At 34.7% G+C, this 15,415-nt stretch overlaps 1 protein-coding gene across 3 annotated transcripts in view; it reads left to right on the top strand.

Moving 5' to 3' along the window:
• LOC138306907 (DNA polymerase alpha catalytic subunit-like) overlaps nt 1–15,415 on the top strand; it is a 37,249-nt gene that overhangs the window by 16,540 nt on the left and 5,294 nt on the right. For all 3 annotated transcript variants that reach the window (XM_069247469.1, XM_069247470.1, XM_069247468.1), the window contains 17 exons: nt 87–182; nt 496–612; nt 1,353–1,534; nt 2,930–3,059; nt 3,371–3,481; nt 3,658–3,754; nt 4,267–4,385; nt 7,692–7,841; nt 8,223–8,345; nt 8,902–8,934; nt 9,333–9,425; nt 10,091–10,296; nt 11,645–11,777; nt 11,922–12,053; nt 12,706–12,781; nt 13,552–13,650; nt 14,533–14,717. In XM_069247469.1, coding sequence (XP_069103570.1) covers nt 87–182; nt 496–612; nt 1,353–1,534; nt 2,930–3,059; nt 3,371–3,481; nt 3,658–3,754; nt 4,267–4,385; nt 7,692–7,841; nt 8,223–8,345; nt 8,902–8,934; nt 9,333–9,425; nt 10,091–10,296; nt 11,645–11,777; nt 11,922–12,053; nt 12,706–12,781; nt 13,552–13,650; nt 14,533–14,717 — 2,082 coding nt within the window. The remainder of the gene's footprint in view (nt 1–86; nt 183–495; nt 613–1,352; nt 1,535–2,929; nt 3,060–3,370; nt 3,482–3,657; nt 3,755–4,266; nt 4,386–7,691; nt 7,842–8,222; nt 8,346–8,901; nt 8,935–9,332; nt 9,426–10,090; nt 10,297–11,644; nt 11,778–11,921; nt 12,054–12,705; nt 12,782–13,551; nt 13,651–14,532; nt 14,718–15,415) is intronic.

Genomic DNA, 15,415 nt, shown 5'->3' with positions numbered 1-15,415 from the left:
AGACATCTGTATATTGTCTCTATAGACATCTGTATTTTTAGGATTACTCGATGCATAAATAATGTATTTTCCCTTTGTATCTGCAGAGTTGCAATATAAAAATGGAAACATTTCCCAATGAGAGAGCTCTACTAGGCTACATGCTTGCCAAAATTCACAAGATCGACCCAGATGTCTTAGTGGTAAGGACACTTGAAAGAAAATTTGAGAAGATGAACTATTAGCTACAACATCCTACTTAATACTTATTTTGCACCAAAACAATTTTAGCACAAAAGTGATCTTAAGAGTTTGGCGCCATGATAAATTAGCACAAACACCATTATGTAAATGATATAAAGTGAATACAATTCATTCAATCATATTTTAGCACAGCTGGCCTGAAAAGCACTCACATGAAACTTACGCTAAAATAATTTTGAAGTTTAATGCTTTGCATTCTTGAAGTTAGAGATACTCCTTCTAGTATTCCATGACAAATCTGAATGATTTCAGGGCCATGATATCTATGGGTTTGACTTGGATGTACTGTTACACAGAATCAATGCCAACAAGATCCCTCACTGGTCAAAGCTCGGTCGTCTTAAGAGAACAAAAATGCCCAAGCTTTCGGTATGTATCAACAGCTCTAATTTAACTTTCTTGTCAGAATTCAGATTATTTTGTATATCTTTTATTTCACTTTGCTATTGATTTGGTTAAAAGATATTGTGATTTCAACCTAAAATGTTGATATTAAATTAATCAATTTTGATTTTTTGTGATCTGACTTTCTGATTAGATAACATTAAATCATTTCACAATATTTAGCATATCAAGTTTTCCTGATCATTGCCAATGTTGTGTGAAATCAATAAAATATCCGTGAATAGATAGAATGTTTGTATTGAATCATAAGTCTAGGTTTTATAACAGAATAATGTTTTATTGTTATTTATTATTTATGAATTGAAGGATATCGAGTGAAATAGAATAAGCATATTGACTTTCAGCAAAATACTTTGGTGTGACTATAATATGGTAATTCAAGAATTATCTGTGTTTGATGAGTAGGAAGTAATTCAATGAAAAATTGGGTAGTCTGGATAGATCTCCGGTTTTCAGTAATGCCTGCTGCTGTAAACGTTTTGATATTTGCAAAAAAAGGCTCCTGATCTCTCCCTCAAGAATAAATATGCATTACTTTCAAACATTTGTCGCCACATATGTTAAAAAGACACAAAAAGATGAGATTTTCTGGAAATCGATAAGAATTTCAGGAAACACACTCCGTGTATCAGAGACATGAATTTGGATTAGTGGCTGAAACACAATATTCGCTATTATTTATAAGTGTTAGTGCCTTGTTGCAGACCCACGCAGGACGAGGGTTCACAGACAAGTACATCACTTGTGGCCGTCTTCTGTGTGACGTCAAGATATCATCACGGGAGCTCATCCGCAGTCGAAGTTACGATCTCACTGAACTGGCCAATGTAATACTGAAACAGAAGCGGATTGAGCTTGACTACGATCAGATCAAAAACATGTACCAGTAAGTAATCAAAAACATGTACCAGTAGGTAATAAAAAACATGTACCAGTAGGTAATAAAAAACATGTACCAGTAGGTAATCAAAAACATGTACCAGTAGGTAATCAAAAACATGTACCAGTAAGTAATCAAAAACATGTACCAATAAGTAATCAAAAACATGTACCAGTAGGTAATAAAAATCATGTACCAGTAAGTAATCAAAGACATGTACCAGTAAGTAATCAAAAACATGTACCAGTAAGTACATGTACCAGTAAGTAATCAAAAACATGTACCAGTAAGTAATCAAAAACATGTACCAGTAAGTAATCAAAGACATGTACCAGTAAGTAATCAAAAACATGTACCAGTAAGTAATCAAAAACATGTACCAGTAAGTAATCAAAAACATGTACCAGTAAGTAATCAAAGACATGTACCAGTAGGTAATCAAAGACATGTACCAGTAAGTAATCAAAAACATGTACCAATAAGTAATCAAAAACATGTACCAGTAGGTAATAAAAATCATGTACCAGTAAGTAATCAAAGACATGTACCAGTAAGTAATCAAAAACATGTACCAATAAGTACATGTACCAGTAAGTAATCAAAAACATGTACCAGTAAGTAATCAAAAACATGTACCAGTAAGTAATCAAAGACATGTACCAGTAAGTAATCAAAAACATGTACCAGTAAGTAATCAAAAACATGTACCAGTAAGTAATCAAAAACATGTACCAGTAAGTAATCAAAGACATGTACCAGTAGGTAATCAAAGACATGTACCAGTAAGTAATAAAAAAACATGTACCAGTAAGTAATAAAAACATGTACCAGTAAGTAATCAAAGACATGTACCAGTAAGTAATAAAAAAACATGTACCAGTAAGTAATCAAAAACATGTACCAGTAAGTAATCAAAGACATGTACCAGTAAGTAATCAAAGACATGTACCAGTAAGTAATCAAAATCATGTACCAGTAAGTAATCAAAGACATGTACCAGTAAATAATCAAAATCATGTACCAGTAAGTAATCAATATGAGACTGGTGGATATTTATTTGTGGAAAGAAACTTTCACTTATTTACTTTAATCACAAAATTCACAAAATAAATCACACTTAAAAGAAAGCTGCTCTTTGTAAGTATCTCTGTGACTAAGATTTGCTTTTGAAGTAAGATTTTTCTACTGTTTTCAAATTGTTACTGAATAAGTAAGCAAACCCTGTGCACAAACTTAATAATTTTGAATTATATATTCAGGTCCATTGAAATATAATTACACTTTAATATTTAAATGGAATTGGCTTAATTCTGGGGTTCAGTAATATTTTTTCCATTTGGGTTTAAAAGTGTGATAAATACAAGTTTACAATAAATATAAATCATAACATTTCTTTTCCAGATCCAGCAAACAGCTGCTGCAGTTTGTAGAACTAACTCTTGTTGATTCGACGTTGATACTACGGATAATGTACGAGTTGAACGTCCTACCTCTGGCTCTACAGATCACCAATATCTGTGGAAACGTCATGGTAATATTTCTGTTGAAATTAAAAAAAAAAAAAAATGAAGCTATTTCTGTGATAAGTTTGACACATAATCTGAGCCAAGTCTATGTTGTGTAATGTTGGTTGTTTCTTTCAGAGCTACAAATTTTCATTCTTTCAGCAAAAAAAATCGAAACTGATATTTCTATATATTTTAGAAAAATGCTTCATTGCGAACAGATTTTGCATCTGTATCATTTCTAATATAGAGATGGGGACATTCAATAATAATATTTATCATATGTAAAGAAAAAGAAAAGATGTTTCTAAAGTAAATTTTTCACTTTTTTTTCTAGACGAGGACATTAATGGGTGGCCGATCAGAGAGGAATGAATACCTACTGCTACATGCCTTCACAGAGAAAAACTTCATTGTTCCTGATAAGGAATACAAGAAGAAAATAGCAGTAAGTAATACATGTAGTATTAATCATCAAAGTTAATATCAAGTTTCAACTTTTTTCGAGCGATTTAATTAAAACCTGTCCATAAAATTTGATCACATGTGAGAGTACTATTTGTATGTCTTCTCCTATGATGTAAAACATAGTTGTTCATTATTTATATATTTATATCTGGCCAGGCTCCAGTGGACGATGAAGACGGTGAAGAGAAGGCGCCAGTGAAGGGACGACGGAAACCTGCTTACGCTGGCGGTCTGGTACTGGAACCCAAAAGAGGTAGATTAGGAAATAATCATATCTTCAATGATCACTGCTTCAATTGAGGATTTTTATTTGCAAACATATATAGTGTTTATTATAACAAAATTATTTCGTAGTGACACTGTATTCGGTCATGTAGGTTTCACACATTTTTTCAATGGCTTTCAATGGTTAAGTTTCGGAGGAAAAAACCTCATCTTTTTTTTTTCTCAAATTCTCAAAGTAATTGGAGTGTCACAGATTTGTATGAATGATATTGTTTTTACTGCAGAAACGTTTTTGGCCTTACTAATTCAATGGTAATTTTGATAGCTATTTTGGACGTTTTGATTTTCAAAACTTCAAAACAGCGACTGCATGGTAAGAACATGACTTCCATTCCCCGTCAAGGTTTCTATAAGATGTCTATAATGTGTGTAACGAACAATGTTAATAACAAAGCAATTTTATTTTTTGGTCTCCAGAGGTTTTACTGCCCATGTACCAATTCAACTTCAATGAAGAACTTTTTGTTTTACATCCTACAGGTTTCTATGACAAGTTCATATTATTGCTGGACTTCAACAGTTTGTATCCATCGATCATCCAAGAATACAACATCTGTTTTACTACAGTCAAGCGCCCCGACAAGAACAAACAGAAAATTGTAAGTGCAACATAGAATACAACATCTGTTTACTACAGTCAAGCGCCATGATAAGGACAAACAGAAAACTGTAAGTACAACATAGAATACAACATCTGTTTTACTATAGTCAAATGCCCTGACAAGGACAATCAGAAAACTGTAAGTACAACATCTGTTTTACTACAGTCAAATGCCCTGACAAGGACAAACAGAAAACTGTAAGTACAACATAGAATACAACATCTGTTTTACTACAGTCAAGCGCCCTGACAAGGACAATCAGAAAACTGTAAGTACAACATAGAATACAACATCTGTTTTACTATAGTCAAATGCCCTGACAAGGACAAACAGAAAACTGTTAGTACAACATCTGTTTTACTACAGTCAAACGCCCTGACAAGGACAAACAGAAAACTGTAAATACAACATCTGTTTTACTACAGTCAAATGCCCTGACAAGGACAAACAGAAAACTGTAAGTACAACATCTGTTTTACTACAGTCAAACGCCATGATAAGGACAAACAGAAAACTGTAAGTACAACATAGAATACAACATCTGTTTACTACAGTCAAGCACCATGATAAGGACAAACAGAAAACTGTAAGTACAACATCTGTTTTACTACAGTCAAACGCCCTGACAAGGACAAACAGAAAACTGTAAGTACAACATAGAATACAACATCTGTTTACTACAGTCAAGCACCATGATAAGGACAAACAGAAAACTTAAGTACAACATAGAATACAACATCTGTTTACTACAGTCAAGCACCATGACAAGGACAAACAGAAAACTGTAAGTACAACATAGAATACAACATCTGTTTTACTACAGTCAAACGCCCTGACAAGGACAAACAGAAAACTGTAAGTACAACATAGAATACAACATCTGTTTTACTACAGTCAAGCACCATGATAAGGACAAACAGAAAACTGTAAGTACAACATAGAATACAACATCTGTTTTACTACAGTCAAGCACCATGATAAGGACAAACAGAAAACTTAAGTACAACATAGAATACAACATCTGTTTACTACGGTCAAGCACCATGATAAGGACAAACAGAAAACTTAAGTACAACATAGAATACAACATCTGTTTTACTACAGTCAAGCACCATGATAAGGACAAACAGAAAACTGTAAATACAACATAGAATACAACATCTGTTTTACTACAGTCAAGCACCATGATAAGGACAAACAGAAAACTTAAGTACAACATAGAATACAACATCTGTTTACTACAGTCAAGCACCATGATAAGGACAAACAGAAAACTTAAGTACAACATAGAATACAACATCTGTTTTACTACAGTCAAGCACCATGATAAGGACAAACAGAAAACTGTAAATACAACATAGAATACAACATCTGTTTTACTACAGTCAAGCACCATGATAAGGACAAACAGAAAACTTAAGTACAACATAGAATACAACATCTGTTTTACTACAGTCAAATGCCCTGACAAGGACAAACAGAAAACTGTAAGTACAACATAGAATACAACATCTGTTTACTACAGTCAAGCACCATGATAAGGACAAACAGAAAACTTAAGTACAACATAGAATTCAACATCTGTTTACTACAGTCAAGCACCATGATAAGGACAAACAGAAAACTTAAGTACAACATAGAATACAACATCTGTTTTACTACAGTCAAGCACCATGATAAGGACAAACAGAAAACTGTAAATACAACATAGAATACAACATCTGTTTTACTACAGTCAAGCACCATGATAAGGACAAACAGAAAACTTAAGTACAACATAGAATACAACATCTGTTTTACTACAGTCAAATGCCCTGACAAGGACAAACAGAAAACTGTAAGTACAACATAGAATACAACATCTGTTTTACTACAGTCAAATGCCCTGACAAGGACAAACAGAAAACTATAAGTACAACATAGAATACAACATCTGTTTTACTATAGTCAAATGCCCTGACAAGGACAAACAGAAAACTGTAAGTACAACATAGAATACAACATCTGTTTTACTACAGTCAAATGCCCTGACAAGGACAAACAGAAAACTGTAAGTACAACATAGAATACAACATCTGTTTTACTACAGTCAAACGCCCTGACAAGGACAAACAGAAAACTGTAAGTACAACATAGAATACAACATCTGTTTTACTACAGTCAAATGCCCTGACAAGGACAAACAGAAAACTGTAAGTACAACATAGAATACAACATCTGTTTTACTACAGTCAAATGCCCTGACAAGGACAAACAGAAAACTGTAAGTACAACATAGAATACAACATCTGTTTTACTACAGTCAAATGCCCTGACAAGGACAAACAGAAAACTGTAAGTACAACATCTGTTTTACTACAGTCAAATGCCCTGACAAGGACAAACAGAAAACTGTAAGTACAACATAGAATACAACATCTGTTTTACTACAGTCAAATGCCCTGACAAGGACAAACAGAAAACTGTAAGTACAACATCTGTTTTACTACAGTCAAATGCCCTGACAAGGACAAACAGAAAACTGTAAGTACAACATCTGTTTTACTACAGTCAAATGCCCTGACAAGGACAAACAGAAAACTGTAAGTACAACATCTGTTTTACTACAGTCAAATGCCCTGACAAGGACAAACAGAAAACTGTAAGTACAACATCTGTTTTACTACAGTCAAATGCCCTGACAAAGACAAACAGAAAACTGTAAGTACAACATCAGTTTTACTACAGCCAAATGCCCTGACAAGGACAAACAGAAAACTGTAAGTACAACATAGAATACTATAAACCTTTTATTTTTCACGAGATACAAATAAAAAAAAATTTGAATGTGAGTTCAAATGTTTCTCAAATAATTGTATAAAAGGATAAAACATATATTAGAATGACTGATTGTCACTATGAGTTCTTTTTTACAAATTCATGAAAAGAAAGTGGTGTATAGTACTTCAAATCACTATTGGTGTCTTGAATTGTAGAATTTCACACTATGTCTTGTTTTCTGATCACTTATTATGCTGTGTATTAGCAGATATAGATTTCCTTCATATAAAAAAGTCGGTGATGGAAAATATTAAGCAGAAACTTTTAAATTGACTCCAATATGAGATCTTTGGGAGTGTATGTCCTTTACCAAATATGTTTTGTTGTAGATTCTAATAAAATTCTAAAGTACTTGTGGTGGTGTCCATTCAGTCATTCACATGTATCTTAGATATTTTATGACATAGCCAAACAAGCAAGTAAATATCCTATATCTTCTTGTAAAAATGGCACGAATCATTGGTTTTGTCGTCTTGTTGATAGGAAGGAGCAGAGGAGGACATGTTTACAGAATTACCCGAACCCGACCTGGAACCTGGCATTCTGCCAACAGAGATCAGAAAGTTGGTGGAGAGCAGACGGCAAGTGAAACAGCTGATGAAAGGCGATATATCTCACGAACAGTATACACAAGTAAGATTATTTGATCAGTTAGCTTGCCAATCCGTTTGATGCTAACTACATTTTCAGGCACTATACAAAGCATTGAGGTTTCAAACAGTACTTCTATGTTAAATTTTAATTTCATAGGTATATTTGCCAGTCAAAATGTGATTTCAAATTTGTTTAGTGTAGCCATTTTAAAAGTTACAATAACGTTTGTTTAAAAAATCTGCTTGAATTCATCAATGGGCTTTCTGTTGTCGTATTCTAAAATTTATGCCTTCATAACCGTTTTTGGAGTTTTCTGGATATGAAATATTAATAAATTAAATTTTCTTTGTACAAACTCTAAAATGTAGCTCATGTAATTAAAATGACTGGCAGTGATTGTGATATGATTATCTTTTACAGTACGATATCCGCCAGAAAGCCCTGAAGTTGACCGCCAACAGTATGTACGGGTGTCTAGGGTTTACATTCTCACGGTTTTACGCTAAACCTCTGGCCGCTCTCATCACAGGCAAAGGACGAGAGGTAAATAGCATCACACACATTGTATACCATCAAAGATGGGAGATATTGTAGATGTCATAATTATTTAATATTGTAAGATTTGGAATCCTGATTCTAGGCCAGGGGTCATGCTGAGGTGACCATGAATTGAGAGCTCTTTTAAAATCTTGAAATATATCATAGAGCACCATAATGGAGTGGAATTACAAGTCTAATATTAATTAGATTGTAAGATTTTGGATTACCTTGAACCGACGGGAAATTCTGTTTAAAATAATTTCTGAAATAGGTTTATGATATTTGTAACGCTAAAAATGAATGTTTCCTGTGTGATGTTTGGATGACTACTGTCATTTTTATCAGAAGAAAGATTTGTCTGATAAAAGCAACATTTTACACATAGTACTAGTCATTGAAATGTCAAGTAAGAAACGTGCAACAAATATTTTATAACCCATACTTTAAAAATCTGGTTATGATGGGGAATTTTTTTCTATATAGCTGAGGTGAAAAGTGACGCAAAATATCCGAATTGATGAAATGCATCTCTTGATTTTGTCTCGTTTATCTTTTGCAGATTTTAATGAAAACTAAAGATCTTGTGCAAGGGGTAAGTAAATATTCAAGCAGTCACATCCAACCAATACTTTCAGTGTCAGGTTTTCAGAAGTCATTTTGTTCACTGTTATATAAATCTACAATCCACAGCAACTAGAAGAACCAAATGTCTAAACAGGGTTGAGAGAAAGCTAGTATTGATATTTTTCTTTACTTATCTTTAGTGTCCATATGGCAAGGCAAAATTAATACCAAACAATGACGCTATTATTCCTGTTATTGTTTGAATTTCTTGCTATAAGCACAGTTCGTTATAGACATGACAGGGAGTAAAAAATTATGATATTTTAACCATGAATCTGTTGTTTGTTTGTTATGAACATGTTCTTCTGTATCTGTAATATGTTTGTCAATATGACAAGAATTATCAGTTTAACATTACGTTTACAGATGAACCTGGATGTCATCTATGGCGACACAGATTCCATTATGGTGAACACCAACTGTACAGATCTCGATGTCGTCTTCAAACTGGGCAACAAGGTACTAGTCCATAGTAACAAATATGATATTACTTATTCCCTATACTCTAGGGGTTACTATTGCTGTCTCATATCCAACCCTGGAATATGTCAAAGCAAATCTGAAGTCAGTTGAGGAGAAAAATGCTGACCAACCATAGGTTGATATAGACTCTCAACTCTAAAGTCATACAGTGTACACTTATTTGATTCTTTTGATGTACTTCAAAGGACTAAACTATCTGTCTCATCTGTTGTCACACACGGTGCCTTCAGTTTTGCTATGACATAATTCAGGGTGGCTATAATGACAGTTACAGTAAACCCTGGGATAGTCATGTTTTCAACAAATGATTATGTATTTCTTCAATACCTGTCATAGGAGATGATTGTTGGTTATATTGAGCTGTTTGGGTAAAGTTAAATCAAATCATTCCATTAAACAACCAATCTGTCTTTATTCCCTGCCTATAAATACATTTTCTGCATTGTAGATACAGTAAAACCTGCCTTAGTGACCACCTCTGTATAAAGACTACCTGCTTATTGCGCCAAATGATCTTTTCTAACCCAGTTTGACTTGTTGATAATGACTATTTGGCTATAGAGACAACTTAATCTTGTACTGTGGGTGGTCTTTATAGCCAGGGTTGACTGTACGTTGAAATAAATGTTTTGTGTTTTCAGGTGAAAGGTGAGGTAAACAAGCTGTACAGACTTCTGGAGATTGATATTGACGGTGTATTCCAGTCAATGCTTCTCCTCAAAAAGAAAAAATATGCTGCTCTAAACGTGACAAAGGGTGGTGACGGTAAATACACAACACACCGTGAACTGAAGGGGCTGGATATTGTCAGACGAGACTGGTCAGATCTAGCTAAGGAAGCTGGCAAGTAAGTATGGCAAGGAGTTGATGGAGGAGACACATACCTTAGTATCAGTAGTATTGTGTATCCCACATCTGTCCTGTTCTGTTCAGAATTCATTTAGAGACAGAGATACTTGTGTCTTACAGGCATTTCTAGTTTGCTAAGTAAATAAGGCTTCTCGGAAGGAGTTTTATACTCGTACATGAAATGGAGGCATATAGTGATGCAAACTTCTGTTCCCATACTATTCAGAATTCATAAAGAGGCAGAGTTATTTAATGTCTTGCATTAATTTCTAGTTCTGATTTTAATTAGCCCCTCCTGGAAGCTGATACAGACCTATCATGTGAAGTTCTTTCTCTCTCAAAAGGTCATGTGTATATTTGAAAGAAATCTTTGTGTAGAGGAATTGTTTTGGCGGATGGTTTCTCTTTCATTCGGAGATTCCTGCTTCATTGTCAACAAAAGACCATTTTATTCTTTTTAGCTCACCTGGCCCGAAGGGCGGGTGAGCTTATGTCATGGCCCGTCGTCCGTCCGTCCGTCTGTCTGTCAACATTTCCTTTAAATCGCTACTAGTCATAGAGTTCTGCATGGATTGTAACCAAATTTGGCCACAAACATCCTTTGGGGAAGGGGAACAGAACTTGTATAAATTTTGGCTCTGACCCCCCAGGGGCAGGAGGGGCACTGCCCAATAGGAGAAATAGGGGTAAATCCTTTAAATCGCTACTAGTCATAGAGTTCTGCATGGATTGTAACCAAAATTAGCAACAAATATTCTTGGGGGAAGGGGAACAGAACTTGTATAAATTTTGGTTCTGATCCCCCAGGGGCAGGAGGGGCGGGGCCCAATAGGGGAAATAGAGGTAAATCTTTTAAATCGCTACTAGTCATAGAGTTCTGAATGAAATGTAACCAAAATTAGCCACAAACATTCTTGGGGGAAGGGGAACAGAACTTGTATAAATTTTGGCTCTGATCCCCCAGGGGCAGGAGGGGCGGGGCCCAATAGGGGATATAGAGGTAAATCCTTTAAATCGCTACTAGTCATAGAGTTCTGAATGGAATGTAACCAAATTTGGCCACAAACATCCTTGGGGGAAGGGGAACAGAACTTGTATAAATTTTGGCTCTGACCCCCTGGGGGCAGGAGGGGTGGGGCCCAATAGGGGATTTAGAGGTTAATATTAAAATTCCTTCAGAAAGGAAACAATGAACCTGTATTTAGAACATTACTTGGCATTACAAACCAGGTGAGCGATACAGGCCCTCTGGGCCTCTTGTTTTTTTATCTATTATGTTGTAAATCATTAATGAAGATCTCGTGTGTAAGTTGAGAATTATAACATCCAATAAATTTATGTTTCAGCTTTGTCGTTGACCAGATTCTTTCTGGTGAGTCTAAGGAAACTGTTGTGGAAAACATTCACAACAAATTGATGGAGGTCGGGGAAAAAGTCAAGGACAACAAAATACCAGTGGAACTCTTCTATATCACAAAGGTAAAAATAGTCCTCTTGTCATATAGTAATCTTCATTGTAGAACCTCGTTTATCAAACAGGTAAAAAAAATACTCTGTATTGCTGTTTAAAAGATCTCTTATGACATCATTCAGAAGCTTGAATAATAAGTTAATGGATTTCAGGCATTGACGAAAAATCCGGAGGATTATCCCGACAAGAAAAGTCTACCTCATGTTCAAGTTGCCATGAGATTTAACAGTAAAGGAGGAAAGAGAATGAGGGCAGGTGACACAGTACCATATATTATCTGTCAGGTGAGAATTTTACAGGTGTCACAAAGTGTTGTGGATTCCAGTGAAAAATAAGTGAAACATGATTATTATGCAAAAAGATTACTTCACTATTAGAATAGTAATAATAATATAATGATAATTTATTTTATTAGAGTGTCACACATTTTTCAAACTTACAATAAAATATAATTGAATTAAAATGTCCAGTCTAAAAAGACTTACAAGACTTAAATATACATATAACAAACATCTTATAGGAACCTTGACTATGTTATAACCTTCAATTGATGGACTCAAAGATTTAATTTGATAAACTACACAGACGTTATTGCAAATGAAATTATTTAGTTTAGTAGATTTGGTGTTTTACTGGTCATTAAGATGTTATTGTTTGATGGATAAGCGAAATTAAGGAAAATATTGTGGATTCAGATCTCATGTAATGGTAGATTCAGATCATTATATAAAAAAATAATATGAAAAATGTTGGTAATTTTATTCCTACCATAAACAATATCAACAATATAATTTGTTGTGAGTATGCCTTTGTAAGGATGCACTGATACCGACCTTGCCTAATCTTTACAAAGCGCCACAGATCTCTATGCCACATACATTTCTTTGTGACTAGCTGTTGTTAATAAAATTATGATTTAAAAAAATATTTTTGTAGGATGGCTCCACGTTAGCAGCATCACAGCGAGCTTATCACCCAGACGAACTGGCTAAAAGTGAGACTCTCACCATTGGTATGTATTTCAAATGTATTGCCTCCATGTAACCATGTGAACTAAATTTATTTTGTTTAACCATATAAATTTGAGTGTGAATTTGCAGGAGTTTTGTGATCATCTTTAAGATACTGCTGTAGAATTTAGTATTCAAAATATCAGAACTGAGCAACAGTTCCACTATACAAGAAGACGCAACATGAATATAGCGCAGTCTCCCAAAACACGCACCTCGCACAACATGCGCACAACACACCACATACATGGGAGACCGTCCTTACATGACCATATCTGATAATAGGACGTTAATTAATCAAATAAACAAACAAACAGGACTGAATGACTATAGAACATGCTTATTTCATTTGTATCGCATAGGTGATTATTTATGATGGTAAAATTGTTTTGTAATTATAACTGAAAATGGACATAATGAATTTCAAATTGAAATACAAATGTTTCTTCTTTTACAAAGTTTTGGTGTCTTTGCCATCATCCGGTACATGTAAACAAAAACCAGCAATGTGAAATTTGTCTTGAACTTCTTGTTATGGAAGATGGCCAAGAGGCAGAAAATTTGTTAAAGATACTGTTTAGAATAAATATTTTCTCCCTCTGGAGAATGATGTTTGAAAATTTAAATTTGAGCAGTTAAATGTTGCTGATCTGGATATATATGATTCAATCGATTTCTCAATAATTTACTGATCAAGTTTTCTTGCCAAATTGCAAAAATATCATTTGTTTATATGATATATAAACCTGGTAACAATTATGTTTTATTCTAGATGCCAAGTACTACCTTGCTCATCAGGTCCATCCTGTTGTGTCCCGTCTCTGTGACCCTATAGAGGGGACAGATGCTGCACATCTCGCTGAATGTTTGGGTAAGTCTTGATTTACTGCTGTCCCTCTATAATCTGAACGCTGATTGTCTGGATAACTTGGGATGTAAATATCAGGGAACAGATTTGATGTTTGATAAAATAAAAAGAATCCAGCCGTCTTGAAATTAACAATCCGGGAGGTTTGGGTTTTGGACATAAATCATATGTTTCTTTGTCTCTCAAAACACACACCTTGCACTTCACACACGCAAGACACCACATACACGGGTGTCCGTCCATAAATAACACTGACTGTTGATAGGACGTAAGTAAATACCAAATAAAATCTTTGTCCAGAACATAACTCTCATCCATTTTCCAAATATCCATGATTTTCATTGTCAGTACCTCATAGCTTAACTCTTTCAACCCTATATAACTTTAGTAAACTCTACCATGCTTTGATCTGGATAAGTTCATTATGATCTACAGTGCATTTTGAAAGGGTTAAGTGTCCAATAGACAACTCTAATAAGCTTGTTCTGGAACTTCGTTTCTAACCTCCCTCAAAAGAAGCTGTATATGTAACTACACATGAATTACACAGACTGCTCTAACCCACATTTGGTTGTATTATTTACTGGTTTTAAAAGGAGTGGAGGCTGTCTGGATAAACAGTTGTTAAAATTGTAGCACACTCTTCACCAATGGATTGCATGTTTGAAACAAACATAGTAGACACAGTTAATAGTAGACAGGTTATGAGAATAGGTCAGTGGTTTTTCACTGAAGACTCTGGCTGTTAATAGGATGTAAGTCAATACCAAAGAAGATAATTGTAAGTTAAGATTTTCAGTTTATGGCAGCAAAATCAGCATAAAAAATTGTTCCTTTAAAAAGTTTTACAGTGAATGTTCTTAACATATATTTTGTTCGTTATAGGACTGGATCCCACAGGGTACAGACATACTAGCCGGACGCAAGACGAAGAGGAGGAGGACGCCCTGTTAGGGGGGACAGACATGTCAGACGAGGAAAAGTTTAAAGATTGTGACCGCTTCAAGTTTAAATGTCCAAGTGTGAGCTGTGGAAGAGAGATCATCTTTGACAGTGTATTCACTGGAGCGGTAAGATATAATTAAGTTTTGATGTTAGTGACAATGCTTTGAAATGGTGAAGGAGGGGGGTACAGATAGATAACCATATCTGTCTTGTCCTGTTCCGATTTCTTATAGAAAGACATTTTACATAACGCATACACTTGTAAAGAGATAGGTCAAGGTCAATTGCCGAACATGTTGCCAATTTTAATAAGTAGATTAATTAGCTCTAACAAACTAAAGGCCGAAACAAAACACTAGATATTTGACTGAGGATAACTATAAAAAGAGTTAACCTAAATGGATTTATAAATGTGAACCATATACAGTCGAATCTGTATTAACGATCATCTGTATTAAGAGACCCTCTGCTCTAAACAACCACTTCAATTCCTCCCAAGCATTTTCACTATATATTTTAACTCTTTTAAGTAACCATTTCTCTAACGCGACCAGCGACCACAAAATTTCCTTCCCATGGTCGCAAAAAATCTCTTTACAGCGACCATAAAAACGAATGTCATTTTGATCTTTCCAAAACTCCCATCATCTAATCGCCAGTTTTGATAACGCTGGGTCAGAGCAATGAAGCCTATAGCTTGTTAATGGTAACAAAAGAGGTTTGAAACAATTAGCCTGTACCTGAAGCCCTGTATAAGTTATGCCACACTGGGGTAATTGTTTCTGACTGGTCTTTTCATTCACTGCTCATGAACAGTGAATGA

This window comes from Argopecten irradians, chromosome 14 (genome assembly GCF_041381155.1).
Source record: "Argopecten irradians isolate NY chromosome 14, Ai_NY, whole genome shotgun sequence".
NCBI lineage: Eukaryota > Metazoa > Mollusca > Bivalvia > Pectinida > Pectinidae > Argopecten > Argopecten irradians.
The sequence above is the reverse complement of the archived record's forward strand: the minus strand, read 5'-3'. Positions and strand labels throughout refer to the sequence as shown.